A 23,771-nucleotide genomic window follows, 5' to 3' on the forward strand; every position below is an offset into this window, starting at 1 on the left:
CAGCACTTTGGGAGGCCGAGGTGGGCAGATCACTTGAGGTCAAGAGTTTGAGATCAGCCTGGCCAACACAGTGGAATCCCGTCTCTACTAAAAATACAAAAATTAGCCAGGTGTGGTGGCAGGTGCCTGTAATCCCAGCTACGTGGGAGGCTGAGGCAGGAGAATGTTTGAACCTGAGAGGTGGAGGTTGCAATGAGCCAAGATCGTGCCACTGCACTCTAGCCTGGGCAACAGAGAAACTGTTTCAAAAACAAAACAAAAACAACAAAACAACAAAACAAACAAACAAAAAAGTCTACAGTCTGAACTTTTCTTTGTTTTTACATATTGTGTGAAGTAAAAATCTTTCTTATTTCCTTCTGCAAAAGGAGCCATTAATATTTTGCTTTAGATTACTGTCATCATAGTAAATGCTTATTTCTGTAAGTATCAAACTGAAAATCACCACTTACAATTTTTTTAAAGCTCCCATTGCTACCTAAAAACTCTTATTACATGACTTTACTATAGTAATAAAACACAAGAAAAGAGCATTTTATCTTTACAACCAAAGACAAAGGATTTCTGAATCTGATCTTATTTATCACAAAATATTTCATATAGAAAACTTAAAAAGTTGGCCAGGCATGGTGACTCAGGCCTGTAATCCCAGCATTTTGGGAGGCTGAGACAGGCAGATTGTTTGAGCCCAGGAGTTCAAGACCAACCTGGGCAACATGGCGAAAACCTGTCTCAACAGAGAATACAAAAATTAGCCAGGTGTGGTAGCACATGCCTGTAGTCCCGGCTACTAGGGAGGCTGAGGTAGGAGGATCACCTGAGCCCTGGAAGGTTGAAGCTTCAGTGAGCTGTGATAGCGCCACTGTACTCCAGCCTGGGTGACAGAGTGAGATCTTGTCTCAAAAACAAACAAACAAACAAACAAAAAGACTTAAATAGTAGCAAAATGGTGCAATGGTTAGTTAGGCTGGGCAAGTTCATTAAATAACGGTGAATTATTATGAACACCATAAATTCTCCTTTTGGAATCAACTTGGGTAGTTACTTACTAACCTATCAAACCAAATAATATTAATGTTGCTGAAGAGGTTACTTATGATTGCTTCTAAACTATGACTAAGGAGACTCTAAAAGAACAATGGAAACTCCTCCAAATTTAGCACTGAAAATTGACACCAGTTTTTCAATGCAATTTTCGTTCAAGATTTTCCAGGGGAAAAGAAGTTTTCTTAAATAGTGTCCTTAAAAAGAACCCAATAGCATACCAAAAGACATAAAGTTTGTGGGGTTTTTTTGCTTTTTTAAACTATCGATAACTTTATTTATTTACTTATTTATTTTTTTCGAGAGGAAGTCTCACTCTGTTGCCCAGGCTGCAGTGTAGTGGCATGATATCAGCTCACTGCAACCTCTGCCTCCCAGGTTCAAGTGATACTCCTGCCTCGGCCTCCCGAGTAGCTGGGATTCCAGGCGTGTGCCACCACGTCCAGCTAATTTTTGTATTTTTACTAGAGATGGGGTTTCATCATGTTGCCCAGGCTGGTCTCGAACTCCTGACCTCGTGATCTGCCCACCTAGGCCTCTCAAAGTGCTGAGATGACAGGTGTGAGCCACCTCGCCTGGCCCCCAATAACTTTAATTCTCCGTATCTTTCTTTTCTTTTCATTTTTAAAGGAGAATTGTTCATTGGGCGCAGTGGCTCACACCTGTAATCCCAGCACTTTGGAAGGCTGAGGCAGGCGGATCACTTGAGGCCAGGAATTTCAGACCAGCCTGGCCAACATGGCTAAACCCTGACTCTACTAAAAACACAAAAATTAGCTGAATGTGGTGGCACATGCCTGTAATTCCAGCTACTCAGGAGGCTGAGGCACGAGAATCACTTGAACCCGGGAGGCGGAGGTGACAGTGAGCAGAGATGGTGCCACTGCACTCCAGCCTGGGCCACATGGTGAGACTCTGAAAAAGAAAAAAAATGGAGGATTGTTAAAGAACATTTCAATGCATTTGAAGTTAAAATGAGCTTGTTTTCCACGGAGTAAACAGCCAGAACTTTCAACCTTGCAGCTGAGTGATAAGAATCAAGCAGGGGGCCGGGACACAGTGGCTCACGCCTGTAATCCCAGCACTTTGGGAGGCCAAGGTAGGTGGATCGCCTGAGGTCAGGGGTTCAAATCCAGCCTGGCCAACGTGGTAAAACCCTGTCTCTACTAAAAATACAAAAATCAGCCGGGTGTGGTGGTGGGCGCCTGTAATCCCAGCTACTTGGGAGGCTGAGGCAGGAGAACTGTTTGAATCCGGGAGGCAGAGGTTGCAGCGAGCCAAGATCACACGATTGCACTCCAGCCTGGGAGACAAGCGTGAGACTTTAAAATAATAATAATAATAATAATAATCATGCAGGGGCATGATTCTAGCCCTAGCCTGTTAGCTTCCACAAATCACATTGGCAATTCCTAAACCCAACTTGCTCTCTTTCCAAAGGACTCTATCTGTAGTGATTAAGATAGTTTGTTTTAAGTGATCTTATTTGAACTCTGAATATCTCGATCTGAATATGGACAACTAGGGCAGTAGAAGAGGCTTTACAGGGGACCTCACTTTCTTTTTTCTTTTTCTTTCTTTTCTTTTTTTTTGTTTGAGACAGAGTCTCACTCTATTGCCCAGGCTGGAGTATAGTGTCACGGGCTCTGATCACTGCAACCTCTGCCTCTGAGGTTCCAGGGATTCTTGTGCCTTGGCCTCCCTTGTAGCTGGGATTACAGGCTTGCACCACCACTCCTGGCTAATTTTTGTATTTTTAGTAGAGACTAGCCACCTTATTGGCCAGGCTAGTCTTAAACTCCCAACCTCAGGTGATTCGCCCGCCTTGGCTTCCCAAAGAGCTGGGATTACAGGCAGGAGCCACTGCACCCAGCCCCTTTTTTTTTTTTTTTTTTTTTTTTTTGAGACAGGGTCTTGCTCTGCTGTCACCTATCATAGCTCATCATAACTTCGAACTCCTGGGCTCAAGCAATTCTCCCACCTCAGCCTCCCAAGTAGCTGGGACTACAGGTGCGCCAGTAACATTTTGCCTTTTTGAAGAAAGGGATTTGTGAGTTTACCATTCCTCTTTTATTATTATTATTACTCCCTAACAGTGTTATTCCTTCTACATTTTTTGCTTGGCATCCTACTGTAAGAAAGAGCTTTCTTTTCTCTCCCATTTATTTAAATCAGTATGGACTCACGGATTCTTTCTTCTTTTATTCAGTGGGTTATAATCCATTCCTATGATTATTTATTGTGGTGCTCATAATTGGTACTCAAGAGTACTTGCACTTTTACAGTATAGGTCACAAGCGCACAGTCTTACATTTAAAATGAGCACAAAACACTTGCTTTCGGGGTCTCTTTTTGATTCAGATAGCTCTGTGAGCAAGGCAAACAATCATCTTTCCTGTAAACTCTTTGCCAAAAGGCTTCTCTGCTGGTACTGAGTATGGCGAGAACTCTAGGTTTTCTCACTCTAGGTCCCTTGTGCTTTCCACTCTATTCAGCAGTCTCCTTTAAGGACTGAAGGGTAAAACTTCAGGTAACAACTCCACAGTGGGAGGTCTCGTCCTTGGCAAGATTTCTCCAGAGTAGCCTACAGCCTGTGCTATAAGATAACCCTGGAGTCAACTGCTGTTTGATACAGCATCAGCATGAGGTTAGGGTACGCTGATTTGAGCAAAGATGGGAGGTAGAGAGACACCCTGAATTTTATTACCCACAACAATTATTTAGGATGAGTTTTTCCCCTCTTCAAATTACCCAAGTCCTTTTTGTTTTATACAGAAAGACAAAAGTAGCTTGAGTCTATAATTCCTTCCCTACAATTTCCCTTATTTTTAATGTGCAAGTGCTTAAAAAGCAAGATCACAGAAGGGTTTATAACAAAAAGCCAAAGTCCCCAGCCTCAACTCACACCTCCTCTTAGGAAAACTTTTTTTTTTTTTTTTTTCAGACGGAGTTTCGCTCCTTTTGCCCAGGCTGGAGTGCAATGGTGCGATCTTGGCTCACTGCAACCTCCGCCTCCCGGGTTTCAAGCAATTCTCCTGCCTCAGCCTTCCAAGTAGTTGGGATTACAGGCATGCGCCACCATGCCCGGCTAATTTTGTATTTTTAGTAGAGATGGGGGTTTCTCCAAGTTGGTCAGGCTGGTCTCGAACTCCCGACCTCAGGTGATCCGCCCGCCTCGGTCTTCCAAAATGCTAGATTACAGGCGTGAGCCACCGCGTCCGGCCTCGGAAAACTCTTAACTGCTTCCCATTTTTAGTTCTGGCAGCTCTCTCCATATTTGTGGAAACGATTTATTGGATTATCAATGTAAGCTATTATCTGTCGACTCACTGCTAAAATAGATCAGGATTTAACTAACACTCCTCTCCACCTCTTCCCTCTTTCCGAATTTCTAACAGTTTATTACCTTATGTTCTAGAGATAATCTTTCAATTATATACTTAAACCTCGATTTTTTTGTTTCGTTGCTCAAAGTTAGCTAGATATTGGACCTGCTGTCTTCCATCAGCTGCAATTTTACCTTTACGTCAAGGTTGAGAACATTGACCTTCAGGTCTGTCATCCTGCTTAAGAGTTTCCGTGCTTTGTCTGTAAGATGGTGCTAAAAGCTTTACTCATGAGCAGTATTTGCTGGGTTATGTCGGTGGAGGACAGTGTGCTCTGCCTTGCTGGCTACTAAGTGCTGGGGCTGCAGCCTGACCCCTCCAGGTGCAATGCCACGTCCCCAGATGCTTAACTTGTGGTCTAGAGGTACCTTTTAAAAATCGTTGCAACCCTGCTTACAATTTTCCCCCTCCAAGTGGACAGCTTCGGGCATCCCTCACTGCCCCAGATTCTCAACGGGGTCTGGCGCCCACCGTTTTAGGGAGCGTAATTCCCAGAGCTCAGATGTCAACGAGACAAGAGCTACCGCTCAGTGGGCGTTTTCTCAGCCCTAAACTCCCGATCGACTCCGAGTCTCCTTGCCGGACCCGGAGCAAATCTCAGAGTCAACATGCGAGAAGCGGCAGCCGGGCGGCGGACCTCCGGCTTCCGGCACCCTCGCGCTTCCCGCCGGCACGAAGGACGCCTCTCGACAACCGCCCGCCTCTCAGAGGCCGAAGTCCTAGGCCCTCCGGCCTGCGCTGCCTGTCCACGGACGCGCTGGCCTCGGGACACCCACCAAAGCGGCAGGACTCGCCTCCGCCAGCTCCACAGCCCGGAACCCAGAACGCTCTCCTAGGAGCCGCACAGCGCAGATCAGGGGGCGGGCTTTCGGCCGCACCCCTTCACTGTTTCCCCGCCTTCTTTGTTTATTCGGGGCCCGTCATTGGCTGCTTGGCCTCGAAACCGGGCGAGCCGCGGGTCTTTGGAAAGACGCGATTGGACGAAGTCCCTGTCGCTCGGCCAGCGGCCCGCTCGCGATTGGTTGAAAAGCCGCCGGGGGTTTGAATCGCATCCCCGGCCGGGGAGGGTTCTGCCAAAGTGCCACGTTGGGCCCGGCGGCGGCGTGAAGACCGGCGGCAGCGTGAAAACCTGGCTCCCTACGTTCGCGCCGTAACGCCCGGCCGTTGGGGCCGTTGGGAGGCGCTAGGCGAGTCGAAGCAGCCGGCCGGTCGGCGGCGGTCGCCGGCGGGAACGGGGCTGAGGCGGCGCGGCGGAGCCTGGGCGGCGGCGCGTCCCGCCCGAGGGCGGCTCTGGCTGAGGGCGGAGGGGCCGGGGAAGAGCCCGGGGCAGCGGCTGAGGCGGGACGGCGGCGGCGGGGACCGTTGCCCCTAGAGGACCCAGCCGAGATGCTGGCGGAAAACCTGGTGGAGGAGTTTGAAATGAAGGAGGACGAGCCGTGGTACGACCACCAGGACCTCCAGCAAGGTGAGGGCGGGGGCGCCCCGCGGGCGGGCGGGCGGGCGGGCGGCGGCGGCGGCCTGGCCCGGGAGGCCCCCGCTGCGAAACTGTTAAAAAGTTGCTTTTTCTGGCGGCTGAGGATGCAGGTGCCGGGAAGGGCTCGGGCTCACCTGGCGGCGGGGCCGGCCGTGCCCGTGGATCCCGCCCGCGGGAAGCCTCGGCGCGGGGCCCACGGCCCTGCTAATGCGCAGTTGAATATCAGCCCCGAGGCGCATGGGGGCCAGGGACGCGCCAGGCACCGTTTTAAGGGCTTTCCGTGGATTAGCTAGTTTAATCCTCACTGCGTTCCTCCGAGGCAGACCGGGTGAGCCAGTGTGTCCCGCAGTAAGTGGCAGAGCCCGAGAAGCCGCCCCCTCGCAGGCTGTGTAGCCCAGCGCCTTTCTTGGCCAGCACGGAGGGCCGGCTGCTGCAGGTGGTAGTGGTTTTGCGATGTAGCGGGAGCTGGGCGCTCTGCGCGGTAACTCTAGGAGACAGTAACTTTTAAAAAATTTATTAATGTTTGAGGGTACATAGTAGGTGTATCTATTTATGGGGTACGTGAGATGTTTGGATACAGGCACGCAGTGTGAAATAAGCACGTGATGGAGAACGGGGCGTCCATCCCTTCCAGCATTTATCCATTGAGGTACAAACAATCCAATTACACTGAGAGTAACTTTTGTTATCCCATTTTCCAGATGAGGAAAGCGGAGGTTGAAACGGTTAAGTGGCTTGCCTAAAGCTAAGTGGGGGGGAGGGAGTGTTTTTTGAACCCACACACTCAAAAGGAGGAGTTGTAGTCACTCCTCAAACCCCCATCCCTTCCTTACCATCCTAGTTAACAGTTTTTTTTCAGTTGGGAATTAAGCTGTTACGCATAGTTCACCAGATGCCAGTTGAAATGACAGAAGAGCGCTTCTACCTCTGCCACTTTTCTTCGCTTTGCATGCCAGCTTTCACTTAGAAATAGGCCTGCCGATGGTGTCTCCAGAGAACAATCATAGAGCAGCCAACACTTTGGGGCCAGTGGGGCCCCACTTTTTTTTTATACTAATAGCAGGAGCTAGCAATTGGGGAACACTTTTGATGTGCCTAACACTGATAGGCCCATAACAGAGTTGCTCATTTATCTCCCAGTAACACAATAGAGGTGATAATGTTGGGGAGCGCTAGGGTTCCCCTTAAGACTCGAGAGCAAACATTCTTAACCGCTATACTGAACACTGTGAATAATCCTCAGGAATTTTTCCCGGCATCTTTGGTTTCTGCAATTCTATGTAAATGCTTTCAGCTCTAATCTTGCAGTGAAAATTAACATCTCATTTAGTTAAATATTAAATGATGATGATGCTTGTTCATGCTAACCACTGAACATGGCAGAAGGAAACAGTGTAGACTTGAATAACTCAGAAAAGGAAAATAAAATGAGCACCTCTTTTGGAGGAAGATAATTTCTTAAATTAACATGCAATCACTTTAACCAAATTCACCTTTATTACGCTTATAGAGTCCAAGCTGCTTAGTGGTTGCAGTGCAGTGTTTGGTGGCATCATCTTTATGTCCAAAGGACAAATTTCTCATACATTTTAACAAACCTGTTTTCAGATTTCCCCATAGGGATTGATGGCCTAGTTTGATAGTTTCTCCAGGATTTGTGAGGCAACCACTGTGCCATTGCAGTATTTCCCTATAATTTAATTTGTATCATCACAACTAAATATTTTTCTTTCCTGTATTTAAGAAGCATAGGCCGGGTGCGGTGGCTCACGCCTGTAATCCCAACACTTTGGGAGGCCGCGGCGGGTGGATCACAAGATCAGGAGTTTGAGCCCAGCCTGACCAACAAGGTGAAACCCCGTCTCTACTAAAAATACAAAAATTAGCCAGGCGTGCCTATAATTAGCATGTGCCTGTAATCCCAGCTACTCAGGAGACTGAGGCAGGAGAATTGCTTGAATACAGAAGGCGGAGGTTGCAGTGAGCCAAGATGGCGCCGCGGCACTCCAGCCTGGAGACTCGGTCTTAAAAAAAAAAAAAAAAAAATTTAAGAAGCATAAATCCTTAAGGGTATAGAGGGGGCAGGTTCTTTTTTCTGGTATTTCCAGCATCTAGCATAATACTTGGCACATACTGGAAGCTCGATTTTAGTATTTGTTGAACTGCACTGAAGCACTAGCACAGAAGTGTTTTCATGGCTCTCTTCCATCAGGTGCCTTAGTCCACGCTGCGTTCTCCCACTGTTGGAGGTTGTTTGGAACAACCAGCTGTAACACTTCAGTCTATCAAGCAGCAAGTGCAGCGTGTCAGGGTTACACGTGGAATTCTCTTTAACCTCTGATCAAAATAAAGTCATCAACTCTTCAAGTTTAACGTTAAAAACACAGGTCTGGCCAGGCGCGGTGGCTCACGCCTGTAATCCCAGCACTTTGGGAGGCCGAGGCAGGTGGATCACGAGGTCAGGAGAACGAGACCATCCTGGCTAACACGGTGAAACCCTGTCTCCACTAAAAATACAAAAAATAAAAAATTAGCCGGGCATGGTGGTGGGCGCCTGTAGTCCCAGCTACTTGGGAGGCTAAGGCAGGAGAATGGCGTGAACCCGGGAGGTGGAGCTTGCAGTAAGCCAAGATCGCACCACTGCACTCCAGGCTCGGCGACAGAGTGAGACTCCGTCTCAAAAAAAAAAAAAAAAAAAATTAAAAAACCACAGGTCTGGGTTGGGTGCAGTGGCTCATGCCTGTAATCCCAGCACTTTGGGAGGCTGAGGCGGGCGTATCACCTGAGGCCAGGAGTTCGAGACCAGCCTGGCCAACAAGGTGAAACTCCATCTCTACTAAAAATACAAAATTAGCTGGGCGTGGTGGCAGCCCCCTGTAATCCTAGCTACTCGGGAGGCTGAGGCAGAAGAATTGCTTGAAACTGGGAGGCGGAGTTGCAGTGAGCTGAGATCATGCCATTGCACTCCAGCCTGGATGGTAAGAACGAAACTCTGTCTAAAAACACACACATACACACACACAGAGGTCTGAACCTCTTTACTGCCAGTTGCATTTCTGTGTTTTCCAAAGGGCTGCTACCTTATCACAGTGGACTTTGACATACCCCTCTATGTCATAACCAACTATATGGAGTATGAATAGAAGATGTGAAATTCCAACAATTATAACTTGTGAATATGGCCTGTCAAAGAATAAAGGCTACAGTGTGAATAAAAGGGTATTCTTTCCCCAGTTTTGCTAAATTATATGTTAACTCCTAAACTTTTAACAGATTTTAAAACTTGTTCATTTCTCAAAAATGTATTATCTGCTCTTTGCCAGGTATTCGCCTAGGCACTGGGGCCACAGCGCCTCCCCACATGTTTGGATAGGCAGGATTCCTACTCCCATAGAGTGAATGTTCCAGGAATCTGTTCACTAGAGAAGCCTGGAGGTGCTGCCTCATGGGATGTGCCCACTGCAGCGCCTCGTACATTGTAGGCCCTCAGTAGACCCTTGCTGCTGAATTAAGTTTGGGAGCAGGTCTGTCCTGTTAAACAGATTATTCAGCAGGTCTAGTGGGATTTTATGTGCAGGCATCTGTCCATTTTTTAACATCCTCATTATTACTGAGTGAGGCTTATTTGGAGAGAACTGCTGAAATTTTTTTTTTTTTTTTTGAGGTGGAGTCTCGCTCTGTCCCCAGGCTGGAGTGCAGTGGCACACTCTCGGCTCACTGCAGTCTCCGCCTCCCAGGTTCAAGCCATTCTCTTGCCTTAGCCTCCCAAGTAGCTGGGATTACAGGCACGCGCCACCACACCCATTTAATTTATGTATTTTTAGTAGAGATGGGGTTTCACCATGTTGGCCAGGATGGTCTCGATCTCCTGACCTTGTGATCTACCCGCCTCAGCCTCCCAAAGTGCTGAGATTACAGGCGTGAACCACCGCACCTGGCCAGAAAACAACTTTTAATGATCCTGTTCTCAAACTCTTACAACTACAAAATGTTTTCCTTTAGTAGTAGAAGCCATGAGCTAAATAGATTGAATCTTTGTATCAAAGTTTCCTATGGTATCCTTTTTTAAATTGAAATTGCTGGAAAATTCTAACCTCAGTAAACTCTGGTCTGCTATTCATACCTTGTTAGAAACATGTAAAGCTTTTTTGTGTAGGCAGGAGGAGAAAACCCTTTGCTGTTACGAAACACTTTGATGAAGAGACTGTCTTTTGTCAGAGGGCTGAGTTGGCTCAATAGGAATACTGACAATAATCTCTGTGGGTAAGATATTTTCTGGGACAGCAGGAGCCTTCAGTTTAGGTAATGATGGTGCTTGCTTTGAAACATGCCCCTGAGAACAAGGTGGAAGGACTTCAGAGACTGGATTTTCTTTTAAACCAGCTGCTATTGTCATTTGGTGAGCTGTGCAAACTTAGAATAAGGATTCAGGTTTCTGTTATGTGGATCAGTAAATGAACTCTTAGTTTAAAGGAATCCTAAAATTTCAGGATGAGTACATCCTCCTTGTGTACAACTATTTTGCTGAATCACTGTTTGGAGGGTTATTAAAACTGACACCATTTTTCTTGATATTTATATTCAGGTTTTCTGCTTTCCCAATTATAGTAACGTTGGCAACAGGAGTTAAACAGAAGCATCACTAAATGACGCATTTGACTTTGTAATAGGAAAAACTTTCAGCCTTAATATTAGTGAATTACTCCTACAGACTACCAGCCAACGTTGGAATATGTTATTTTTTTTTTTTTAAATAAACTAAAGTAAAATGGGAAAAATATCACGGTGGGTTTTAAAGTTTTCAAAATTCTGGAAGAAAGGTTCTTTAAAAAAATTACTTGGCTGCCAGTACTAATTTTTTGCCTAAAGTATAGAGCTGAGTATCTGTTTAAAGCTAACAGTTTACACCATTAAAAATATATTATTACCTGCAAAGACTCATTAGTGAAAGAATATTCAACATATGAAGGTATTGATATGTTGCAATTCTCAAGCCTGCAATAAATCTATGATGTTTTTAGTAGTTGCCTAAGCCAGGCCAGTTCAATAGGATTTAGAAAAGACCCTCTTAATGAAAATTCTTTTTGTAATCCTGTAGAGATGAACAGGTGTACAAAGCTTCGAAACTATATTATTTCCTTTTCTTTTGTGCCTCAATTAAAACTGTAAGGGACATTCAATATTCTATTCCCTCCACTAATTATTTAGAAAACCTTAGGCTTACTGCCAGCTTTTGGCTTCTTTCGGCTATGGAAGCCAGCTGCTATTCAACAGGAAATGAACTTTTTCTAAAGACAAAAAAAGTCCGGTGTCTTTAAGCTAACAGATGAAGTAATATCCTATTATACAGTGTGACTTCACAGGAGCTTTCTTGTAGTTGAGACTGGTTAAAATTCTGTCCTTAACAGCCTATGAAATATTTAGGAGGTTGAGACTTCAGGTTTCTGAGCCAGGTTGGTGCTTTGTTTTACTGGAAATAAGAATTGAGATAAGGACAAGCCTCAAATTCTTTTTTGTTTGCTATCTACTAAAGAGTGCTGTCCTTGGCATCTCTTTCTGCAGGAGCAGGGAAGAGGTTCCTGGCTGCTCTTAAGTAGCACAGGTAGTTCCATAATTGAATGAAAGTGGTTGGTGATAGTCTTAAGTCAGTCTTGATTCTTGGAGAGGTTTTGGCCCAGTTGGGTTTTTTTTGTTTTTTTTTTTTCCTGCTAAGAGACGAGGGCCTGCTATGTTGCCCATGCTGGTCTCGAACTCTTGGGCTCAAACAGTCCTTCCGCCTCGGCATCCCAAAATGCTGAGATTGTGTCTGGAATTGATGGATTCTTGGTCTCACTGACTTCAAGAATGAAGCCACGGACCCTCACGGTGAGTGTTATACAGTTCTTAAAGATGGTGTGTCCAGAGTTTTTTCCTTCAGACGTTCAGATGTGTCTGGAGCTTCTTCCTTCTGGTGGATTCGTGGTCTCGCCATCAGGAGTGAAGCTGCAGACCTTCATGGTGAGTGTTACAGCTCACAAAGGCAGCTTAGACCCAAAGAGTGAGCAGCCGCAAGATTTATTGCAAAGAGCGAAAGAACAAAGCTTCCACAGTATGGAAGGTGACCCAAGCGGGTTGCCACTGGGGGCTCTGGCACCCTGCTTTTATCCCTTATCTGGCCCCACCCACAATCTGCTGATTGGTCTACTTTACAGAGAGCTGATTGGTCCGTTTTGACAGTGCTGATTGGTGCGTTTACAATCCTTGAGCTAGACAGAGTCACAGAGTGCTAGTTAGCTAGATACAGAGTTAGGTAGATACAGAGTACCAATTGGTGTATTTACAAACCCTGAGCTAGGCATAGAGTGCTGATTGGTGCATTTATAATCCTTGAGCTAGACGGGGTCACAGAGTGCTAGTCCTCCAAGTCTCCACTAGGTTAGCTAGATAGAGAGTACCAATTGGTGTATTCACAGACCCTGACCTAGACACAGTGCTGATTGGTGTATTCACAAATCCTGAGCTAGACACAGAGTGCTGATTGGTGCACATACAATCCTCCCCCGTATATATAAAAGTTCTCCAAGTCTCCATCGGGTTGAGGAGCCCAGCTGGCTTCACCCAGTGGATCCTGCACCTGGGCTGGAAGCAGAGCTGCCCGCCAGTCCTGAGCAGGGCCTGCACTCCTCAGCCTTTGGACTGTTGATGGGACCAGGTGCCACAGAGCAGGGGGCGGCGCCCGTAGGGGAGGCTCAGGCCGCGCGGGAGCCCACCACCTGGGGAGGAGCTCAGACATGGCTGGCTGCAGGTCCCGGGCCCTGCTGGGCGGGGAGGCAGCTAAGGCCCAGCGAGAATTTGAGCGCCGGGCCTGCGGGCCGGCACTGCTGGGGGACCCGGCGCAACTCCCGCAGCTGCTCTCTTGAGTGCTAAACCCCTCACTGCCCTGGGCCGGCCGCTCCGTGTGCGGGGCCAGCGGGTCCCGCCGGAACTCACACGGCCGGTGAGCACAGCCCCGGTTCCCTTCCGCGCCTCTACCTCCACACTTCCCGGCAAGCAGAGGGAGGAGGCTCCGGCCTCAGCCCAGAGAGGGGCTCCCATGGTGCCGTGGCGGGCTGAAGGGCTCTTCAAGCACCGCCGGAATGGAAGCGGAGGCCGAGGGAGCGCTGAGAGTGAGGGCTGCTAGCGCATTGTCACCTCTCAAGATTACAGGTATGAGCCACCACACCCAGCCCTTGGCTCAGGCTTTGATTGCTAGTTAAGAGCATCTTTGGTGAATCTGATCCTTCCCAGTGAGGAGTTACTCACCACTTTACACATTTAAGAAGGAAAGACTTAAGTAATACCTAGGTAATGTTTTTATACTTTGTCTTTAATAGAGTGTGGTAGCTTCCATGTGGGCCTATGTATACACATTACATACTCTGTGAGTACAAAATCATTTTTTCTGGAACATGTTCAACCATAGTTCCTTTTTCGTTTGATGAAAACAAGGTATTAACCTGTCTGGGGTTGTATGTGCTTTCACTAGCAAAGCAGGCAACAAAAACCCAAATAGTTGAACTCTTAATTTTTCATTGCAATCTGTGAAAACAAGAAGAAATTAAGTACCTCAACACGGGGGAAATTTGTATTCTCTACCTTAAAGAAGCCTGTGGACTTCTCTTTCAATTGCCTTAAAACTCTGCACATGAAGATAACAAAGAATCATGATGAGAGTGAGAGTGAAAACCTGTTGGCCTAAGAGTTTCTGTGTGATCTGTGACTCACCTTGGAGCTTGATTAGGTCAGTTAACAGCTTTGTGCTTCAGGCTGTCTCAGCTGAGAAACTGGGCTAAATACCTTTAAAGATAATAAAGACTAATGTCTCTGGAAAACAGAAAGTAGGCTGGGCGCAGTGGCTTATGCCTGTAATCCCCAGCACTTGGGGAGGCCACAGTGGGCGTATCACTTGAGGTCAGGATTTCAAGACCAGCCTGGCCAACATGGTGAAACCCCATCTCTACTAAAAATACAAAAATTAGCTGGGCGTGTTGGTGGGCGTCTGTAATCCCAGCTACTCAGGAGGCTGAGGCAGGAGAATCGCTTGACTCCAGGAGGCAGAGGTTGCAGTGAGCTGCGATTGCACCACTGCACTCCAGCCTGGGTGACAAGAGTGAGACTCCATCTCAAATAATGACAAGAAAAAGACTAATGTCTCTTAAATGCTTTGAGCTATTTATAAAAGTTCTGTGTTTTGTAAATACAAGTTATTTCATAGACCTATTAATGGAAGTCTTTTGTTTGTTTGTTTGTTTGTTTGAGACAGGGCCTCACTGTATTTTTGGTAGAGATGACATTTCACCATGTTGCCCTGACTGGTCTCGAACTTCTGAGCTCAAGCAGTCCACCTGGCTCACCCTCCCAAAGTGCTGGGATTATAGGCATGACCCACTGCACCTGGTTTCTCGTCTTAATGTAATGACTGTAATAGACATCGTTAGTTTTGAAATCACAAGAGAATGTATTTTAGCACCTATCTACAAACAGTATACTGTTTTATTTTAAATGGGTGTAAAATATTTTTAAATGATCTGGATTTGGGTGTGGTGGGTTTTGCTTTTTCTAGAGTGAAAACTAACCAAGTAGAATACTAATTATGCACTTGAGTAGACATTAAAACAACTAATGCTGTTGTTACCGTTTACTCAAGGCTAAGTTTTACTATCAGTGGTGGATAGCCAGTAAGCGTTATTTGTCAACCTCTAAAAATTAAGTTTAAAAATAATTATGTAGTGAGTTTCCTTGTTTTTATGATATTTTTTTCATAATACTTTTATGACATTAACTGAGGCTGCTTTCCATCATACCTAGAATAAAACTTAAACTTTACCTACCATGGGCTGTAAAATCCTATATGATCTGCTCTCTCATGCCTCTATCATACTGGCTGCTTGTCAAGTTGTAGAATATGCCAAATTCATGGCAAGTTCTTCATCCTTCAAGCTTCAGCTAAAAGGTCTTCTCAGACCTTCCTTATGACCTCTCTTTCTAAATTGGTCCCTAAGCTGGGCACTGTGGCTCATGCCTGTAATCCCAACATTTTGGGAGGCTGAGGTGGGAGGATGTATTGAGGCCAGAAGTTTGAGATCATCCTGGGCAGCATTGTAAGACCCTGTCTCTACAATAAATCAGTAAGTAAGTAAGCTGGGTTTGGTAGTGCATGCCTATATTCCTAGCTACTTGGCAGGCTGAGGCAGGAAGATCACTTGAGCCCAGGAATCCAAGGCTAAAGTGAGCCATGAGTGCACCACTGCACTCCAGCATGACAACAGAGCGAGACTGTGCCTAATAAAGAGAAAAAGAAAGCCCTTTGTTCATTGTCACCAAATCCAGGTTCCTCCTCTACCCCGTTTATCTTTTAGACTTTATATTGGTCAACAAATCCTTTAGCTTTACTTTCAAAACATGTCAGAATTCTGCCTCTTCTCTCCATCTTCATCTCTGCCACCCTGGTCCAAGCCACCATCATCTCTCACCCAGATGATTGCAGTATCTTTCTGTCACTCTGCTCCCACTTTTGTCCCATTCACTCTGTATAATAGCAGCCAGGGTGATCCTGTCAAGCCTCCATTGGAGTCCTTCTCATTTGGGGTAAAAGCCAAACTCTTGACCTCTTTAGTTAGGCCCTCCCCATACTGGCCATCTTGGAGCCCCTCTGATTTGACACCCTGCCCAATACATTCTGCTCTACTCTCCTCAGCCTCCTTAATGGCTCAGTCATGCTTCCTCCCAGGGGCTTTGCACTTGCCTTGCCTCTGCCTGGAGTGCTGTTTCCCTACACGGATCTACATGGGTCACTTATTCCGTTCCTTCATATATCAATTCTAATGTGGTCCTAGTCACATGCTCTTAAATTTCAGCCTCCCACATCCACACTCCTCCCGTACTTCTTTCTTGCTTTATTTTTTCTCTTTAGCATTTATCACTGTCATGTTTTATTCTGCTGTTTCTCCCGGTAGAATATAAGCTCCATGAGGGCAGGGATTTTTTTTTTAATGTGAGTTCCTTATGGCTCACTGGGGCAGTATCCCAGTGCCTAGAATAGTGTCTAATATTATTGAGTATATGCATGCATGCATGAATACTGTTTATCACAGTACGTGAGTTTAGTTACTCATTTGTCTGGCTTCCTCCACTAATCTCGGAATATCAGCAAAGCACGACTTCATTTTATTCACTCTTCTGTAGCTAATGCTTAGCATAGTGCCTGGCGACAAAAACATTCATTTGTGAATCAGTGAATATTAGTAGTACTTTGTATGCATATTGCAACTTAGTTTGTAAAGTACTCCTTTATGTATTATTATTTCATTTGATTTTCACAATCTCATATTGATAAGACAGTCATTTCTCTAAACAAGAATACTAATTATAGGGGCCTCTAAAGTCACCATATTGAAAGTATTCTGGTAAATGATAGAACTGGGCCTGAGACTTACCTGCCCAGAGTGCAGTGCATTTCCTACTGTATCAAAGGCCTGCTCCATAAGATTTACTATGCAGAGAAGTATTTCAATGACCTATGTTACAACTAGTGTCCTTTATTATATTGTTAACTAAATTTTCATTTCTGGGAGTTGAGTATAATATAAACAAATCCTGTTTTATGGACATTATGCCTAAGAATAGAGAGAGTTGAAAAATGAGATTTAAAATAAAATATAATTCTGTGCTAAATGGAAGTATGAGCTACTGACATGTAATTACCTCGAAAACCACATTGCTGTTTTGCTTTTCTAGTTGCTCATCTTGCAGAAGGATACGAAGAAAAGTAGAGTGACCTGGGGCAGTGTTCTTAATGCTGATGTATTTTTCCTTTTCTTGACTGAATAATTTTTAGTCCCCTTAGGAGCCCAGGATATATGACAATAAACTTTAACAGTTGTATTCACAGCAGCCAAATTCATGGGAACTTTAAAGATTTTTGAAAGCTCCACCTATACTTTGGCTCAAGGGTCCATTCAAAAAAGTAGACTTGTCAGGATATGAATACATTGATTCTACTAGCAAATAGGATTTTAGAAGTAACACTGTGGAATGATCATTCCTGAACAAATAACTGCATCTCCATAAAGTAGATGACTATTTTTCACTTCTTACAAGTATGGGTACATAAGAGAATACTTTACCTGCTGGAGGCATCAGTTTAACTGAATTTTAAGTAGAACTCAGGTTTCCTTCTGTGCCACTCAACCTTCCATTGGGATGTGACCTAAACTACATGTTCTTTTTTGAAGGACTCGGTTATATAAATTGTTGATGTGAGATCATTTGTATTCTAAGATTCGTTTGTTGTGCTAGATCTCCAACTTGCTGCTGAGCTTGGGAAGACATTACTGGATCGGAACACAGAGTTGGAGGACTCTCTTCAGCAGATGTATACAACCAATCAGGAGCAGTTACAGGAAATTGAGGTAATTCACTCGGCAGGAGAGTTACACTTTTGACACTTTGATGTGTTGTTGTTATGTCAATCACATACTGGTAAAATAACACTTGCAATTAGACACAGCATTTTATTTTTTAACACAGACTGTTTTGAGAATAAGAACCGCCTCCCGAGTAGCTGGGATTACAGGCGCCTGCCACCACGCCCAGCTAATTTTTGTATTTTTAGTAGAGATAGGGTTTCACCATGTTGGCCAGGCTGGTCTCAAACTCCTGACCTCAGGTGATCCACCTGCCTTGGCTTCCGAAAGTGCTGGTATTACAGGCATGAGCCACCACACCCAGCCTAAAAAATGCAATATTTAAGATATAAGAATGGTGTTTAAGAGAACAATACTATGAATACCCATATATCCACCACCTAGCTTAAGAAAGAAGACTACCCACACTGTTGAACTTCCCACCAGAGAGGGAACTTACACCTCCTCCTTGGTCGCATATCCCTCCCACCTACTACCAAACCATATCCTAAATTTGGGGAAAAAAAAAAAAATCATAGCTCCTTATTTCACAATGTGTTCAGATGTTTTGCTCCATTCAAATAATCATAAAATACATGTTGCTTTCTCTCTGCTGTGATCTTGATTTGTTGACATTTTTGCTGGATATTTTATCATTAAAATACTACATTTTTGACTGAGTGTGGTGGCATATGCCTGTAATCTCAGCACTTTAGGATGCTGAGGGAGACAGATTGCTCAAGCTCAGGAATTCGAGACCAGCCTGGGCAACCTGGTGAAGCCCCATCTCTACAAAAAAATACAAAAATTAGTCTGGTGTGGTGGCGTGTGCCTGTAGTCCCAGCTACTTGGGAGACAAAGGTGGGAGAATCACCTGAACCTGGGAAGTCAAGGCTACAGTGAGCTGTGATCGTGCCACTACAGGTTAGGAGATGGGAGCGAGACCTTGTCTCAATAAAAAAATATAATAATATAATACCTTTTGCCTAGCTTAACAAAACTAAAATGAAAGATGCTAGACTAGGGCGTTAAAATGGCCCTCCATGCTGCTAATCTTATAAACGGTCCCATTCAAGTAGTTCAGTTATGTGTAGGCCACTTGACTGCAAAGATAATAATGGATATTAACCAGACAGTGTCCCATCAGAACACCTTTGTCCATGTCCCAACCCATGCTCCCCGCCAAAAGGGGACTGTACTTAAATTATATAAATGCTTCCCCCTCAAACTGGTACAGTAGACCCAGGACTCTTGTGTCTGTGCACAGAAAAATGTAAAAGACTAGAATGGTGAAGCAGTACATTATAATGAGTACTTACTAAAACTTTGATTATTTCCTGAACCAGGTGCTGGGAATTCAAACAAGTAAAGAATTACATAGTCCTTTCCTAGAAGTGATCACATTATACAATTTTAATCTTTTGAATAGAAATCTATCATCAAAACAAAGGCAAATGTACACTCTCAATATCCATTAATTTTACCTAGTAACATAAAAGATATATACAGTAGACCCTCCCCTTGAGCAGGATTTCTGAAATACACTTTTATAATTCTAGGACGATATGGCTTGCAATGATATTGAAGTCACCAGGTACCATTTTAGCATATTCTACATCAAAAGAGCATAGAATATGTTTACATTGAATTTAATGACCAGTTACTGTAGGCCGGGTGAGGTGGCTCAAGTCTGTAATCCCAGCACTTTGGGAGGCAGAGGCGGGCACATCCCTTGAGGTCAGGAGTTCGAGACCAGTCTGGCCAACATGATGAAACCTCGTCTCTACTAAAAATACAAAAATTAGCTGGGGATGGTGGCAAGCACTCATAATCTCAGCTACTTGGGAAGCTGAGGCAGGAGAATCACTTGAACTCGGGAGGTGAAGGTTGCAGTGAGCTGAGATTATGCAGCTGCACTCCAGCCTAGGCAACAGAGCAAGACTCCATCTCAAAAAAAAAAAATTTAAAAACCTACTGTAGAGTTTGTCAGAAACCTAAAATGCAGAAAAACTAGGCATTTAAAAACTATTAAACTAGGCTAGGCATGGTGTCTTATGTCTGTAATCCCAGCACTTTGGGAGGCTGAAGTGGAAGAATTGCTTGAGGCTAGGGTTTGAGACCAGCCTGGGCAACAAAGTGAGACCCTGTCTCTAGTCTAAAAACAAAACTAGTAAACTAGCCAAATGTTTTATGTGGTCAAGGAACTCTTTCCTCCTTTGTTTCTTAGACTTTGTTTTTTTACTCAGTAGGAGATTTCAGAATAGTCGTAAACGATCATCACTGTTTGTATTTATGTAGAGACATAATCCTTTTTTTTTTTTTTTTTTTTGAGACGGAGTCTCATGCTCATTCTCCTGCCTCAGCCTCGATTGCAGTAGCTGGGATCTACAGGCGCCCTGCCAGCTCACGCCCGGCTAGTTTTTTGTATCTTTTAGTAGAGACGGGGTTTCATCGTGTTAGCCAGGATGGTCTCGATCGCCTGACCTTGTGATCCGCCCGTCTCGGCCTCCCAAAGTGCTGGGATTACAGGCTTGAGCCACCGCGCCCGGCCAAGACATAGTCTTAATTGTATTATCGTAGTCTGTGAGGTTTATTCGATGCCTGATTATTGCTAATAGTTAATAAATTGTATTGATGTTTCCTGTTAGAGCATTTATAAAACACTATAACTGATTCTTGTTTTAGCACATCTTTCTTTTTTTTTTTTTTTTTTTTTTGACGGAGTCTCGCTCTGTCGCCCAGGCTGGAGTGCAGTGGCCAGATCTCAGCTCACTGCAAGCTCCGCCTCCTGGGTTTACGCCATTCTCCTGCCTCAGCCTCTTGAGTAGCTGGGACTACAGGTGCCCACCACCTCGCCCGGCTAGTTTTTTGTATTTTTTAGTAGAGATGGGGTTTCACCGTATTAGCCAGGATGGTCTCGATCTCCTGACCTCGTGATCCGCCCGTCTCGGCCTCCCAAAGTGCTGGGATTACAGGCTTGAGCCACCGCGCCCGGCCGTTTTAGCACATCTTTCAGGTGTAGCTGAAAGAAGTGTAAATATTTGTAAGTTGGGAGAATGATGCTTATTGATTAGTGTAGGAGATTACAAACAATTGGTTTATGATCTAAGTTGTCTCCTTTGTTTTCATCGAGGATGATTAAACATTTAAGCGAGATCACTGGTATTCTGAAAGTATCCAAAGATATCTGAGGTTCTCCAAATCTACAAATAACACTTTATTATCTAATATTATCCATAAGATATTGTAAAGCATCATGGAACTGAATCCAGTTCAGACCTTCATAATTAAATAAGTACAAAATTCATGTATGAAACTATTCAGTAGATTTAGCTTGGAATATTTCGGGAAACATATTCATGAGTCTCTTATTTCTGTAATATGTAGCCCACTGGTTCCTAGATCTGAGCATTGCACAATGCAGTATTTTCCTCTTTATCCAAAGCTGTTTTTTGGCTAAGAATAATTACTATCTTAGATTTCTTCACCACCATTACAGTTGACTTTATTTTTTCTTTCCTTTTATAAGTTGCTTCATGAAAGTAAGTTTATAGTCTCAGTAGGGAAGAGGAGATGGCAGTACTGGCTAAGCCCACTTACCAGCCGGGGGATTCCCACAGACTGTCCTTGCTGCCTGCTCCATCACAACTGTGCCTGGGCAGACGTAGGGATCACCATGTAGATTTCCGAGGTCTCTCTAATAGTCTAAAAGAATTCCTGATGCTCTTGTAAAAGTAACCAGGCAGCCAAAGAGCCTACTTCCTTGCTAAACGATGACCCTTACGTATGTTCCTCTTATTGCAACCTTCAGGAGGCCCCCTAAACTTTATAAGGGCTCTCTCCTTAATTTGAACCTTTTCAGCATGTTTCTCCTTACCTTAAACTTTTTATTGGAATGTACATTACAGAAAAGGGCACAAATCCTAAGTGTATAGTTTGATGAATTTTCATAAAGTGAACATGCCAATGCAACCTATACTTAGATAAGGAGTTGAGAGCATTATCAGCCCATCCGGTCACCACCTGGTGAACTAGCATCCTAACTCCAACACCCTAGATAAGTTTAGCTTGTTTTTGACCTTTTCATGAATGGAATCACTTGTACAAGTTTTAAAGTAACTGTTTAGAATGTTTATTGGAAATTAGATTAGAAAAGTAATACACAGCTGGGCACAGTGGCTCACGCCTGTAATCCTAGAACTTTGGGAGGCTGAGGCGGATGGATCACCTGGGGTCGGGAGTTCGAGACCAGCCTGGCCAACATGGCGAAACCCTGTCTCTGCTAAAAATACAAAAAGTAACTGGGTGTGGTGGTGCATCCCTGTAATACTGGCTACTTGGGAGGCTGAGGCAGGAGAATCCCTGGAACCCGGGGGACGGAGGTTGCAGTGAGCCAAGATCCCACCACGTCACTACAGTCTGGGTGAAAGAGTGAAACTCCGTCTCAAAAAAAAAAAAAGATTTTTTAAATTCAGAAAAATATATAGTTGAAAAACAAAAAATCAGCTCCTATCCCACCACCAGTGAAATTTAAAATGAGACAGTTCAGAAGAATGGTCTGGGAACAAACTCTTCTGAGTGAATGAAAAATAGTATAGAGAACTGGTGAAAATACTAGGACAAGATCCCTAAGATTCTGACTTATTATGGAAATAGACAACTTGGACACTGCCAAAGGGTATTTTGTAAGTAGAACCACAGATATTCTTTCAAAGACTCTTGGAGGGTTTCAAACAATCCTCCTAAAAATTGATCAGTATTTTTGGTAGGCATCATTTTTAATGTTGAAAAAAAATTTAATGTGAAAACGAAAAAAGATTAAATAAACTATTCAAAATAATGGTTAAACTGGCTTCAGAGAAGCCTGTAGCCTGTCTTACTTTTATTCAGTGCTAATTTGAAAAACAGATAATTTTTTAAGAATCCAGAGCAAGATTTTTCTGTTCTGAGTGGAAGGCGGAGAGGAGAGAACTCTTTGGAGAGTAACGAGATCAGACACCATTGTATTCATTTACACTTTCCTACAACTGTGTAAGCAGCCTACAACCTTGTGTTTTGGTTACTTCTCTGCTTACACACCTGCATTATGCCCTACAGGAGTTGTGCCTAGCACTCAAAAGTAGTCTGGCCTTCAAGGCATCCCTTCTTTCAAGAGTTCATGCCCTCTTTGGAAATGAAAAAGTATTTTGTGCTGCTTTTACTACATGTATCAATATTCGACTGTATATGATACTTAATTGATTTGCTTTATTTTCGTTTCCCTTTATTTCCGATTGCAACAGTGAGCACTGTTATGTTTATTCATGGTCTTTCACACATACTAGGTAATAGATACTTTGTTGAAATCAGTATTTTAACAGAGGAGAAACAGCTTACAAAGCTCTTCTAATAATTCCTAAACTTTGGGTTTCCACCTCGGGAGATTTTTAAGGGAGGCAGAAGGGGCTCTGGCCTCTGTTTTAGGAGATTCAGGTTTAAACCCTCAATTTTAATTGCAAATAGCTAGAGAATTTAGACATATGAATTACCCCTCAGATGCTGTTTGCTCCGTTATGGAATGGTGATAATGCTTACACTACTTTGGTATAGGATTTTTTTGAGGGGATAAGATTATGGAAATATATATATTTTGAACAGTATAAATTGTTGTGTAGTTTACCAATGTTTTCAGAATTTTAGTAGTGGGCTGGTTGGGTGGCTTACACCTGTAATCCCAGCAGTTTGGGAGGCCGAGGTGGGTAGATCACGAGGTCAGGAATTCAAGACAAGCCTGGCCAAGATGGCAAAACCCCGTATCTACTAAAAATACAAAAATTAGCCGGGGCGTGGTGGCGGGCACCTGTAATCCCAGCTACTCAGGAGGCTGAGGTTGCAGTGAGCCGAGATTGCGCCACTGCACTCTAGCCTGAACAAAAGAGCGAGACTCCGTCTCAAAAAAAAAGAATTTTAGTGGTGAAAAAAGTCTTTAAAAATGTGTATGGGTATATAATAGCTTTACATATGTATGGGGTGCATGTGAAATTTTGATGCAAGCATACAGTGTGTAATGATGAAATCTAAATTGAGATACCCATGACCTCCGACATTTATCATTTCTTTAAGTTAGAAATATTCCATATCTTTTCTAGCTATTTTGAAGTATACAATAATTTTTTTTTTTTTTTTGAGACGGAGTCTCGCTCTGTCTCCCGAGCTGGGGTGCAGTGGCCGGATCTCAGCTCACTGCAAGCTCCGCCTCCCGGGTTCACGCCGTTCTCCTGCCTCAGCCTCCCGAGTAGCTGGGACTACAGGCACCCGCCACCTCGCCTGGCTAGTTTTTTGTATTTTTTAGTAGAGACGGGGTTTCTCCATGTTCGCCAGGATGATCTCGATCTCCTGACCTCGTGATCCGCCCATCTCAGCCTCCCGAAGTGCTGGGATTACAGGCTTGAGCCACCGCGCCCG

The 23,771-nt window shown here is 44.4% G+C and overlaps 1 protein-coding gene across 1 annotated transcript in view; it reads left to right on the forward strand.

Moving 5' to 3' along the window:
* Positions 1-4,590: 4,590 nt before the first annotated feature.
* CDR2 (cerebellar degeneration related protein 2) overlaps positions 4,591-23,771 on the forward strand; it is a 32,782-nt gene continuing 13,601 nt past the window's right edge. Inside the window, exons 1-2 of the mRNA XM_003916660.5 lie at positions 4,591-5,895; positions 17,221-17,333. Of these exons, the coding sequence (XP_003916709.1) occupies positions 5,817-5,895; positions 17,221-17,333 (192 nt within the window). The 5' untranslated portion in view covers positions 4,591-5,816. The remainder of the gene's footprint in view (positions 5,896-17,220; positions 17,334-23,771) is intronic.

Source organism: Papio anubis, chromosome 18, assembly GCF_008728515.1.
Source record: "Papio anubis isolate 15944 chromosome 18, Panubis1.0, whole genome shotgun sequence".
NCBI lineage: Eukaryota > Metazoa > Chordata > Mammalia > Primates > Cercopithecidae > Papio > Papio anubis.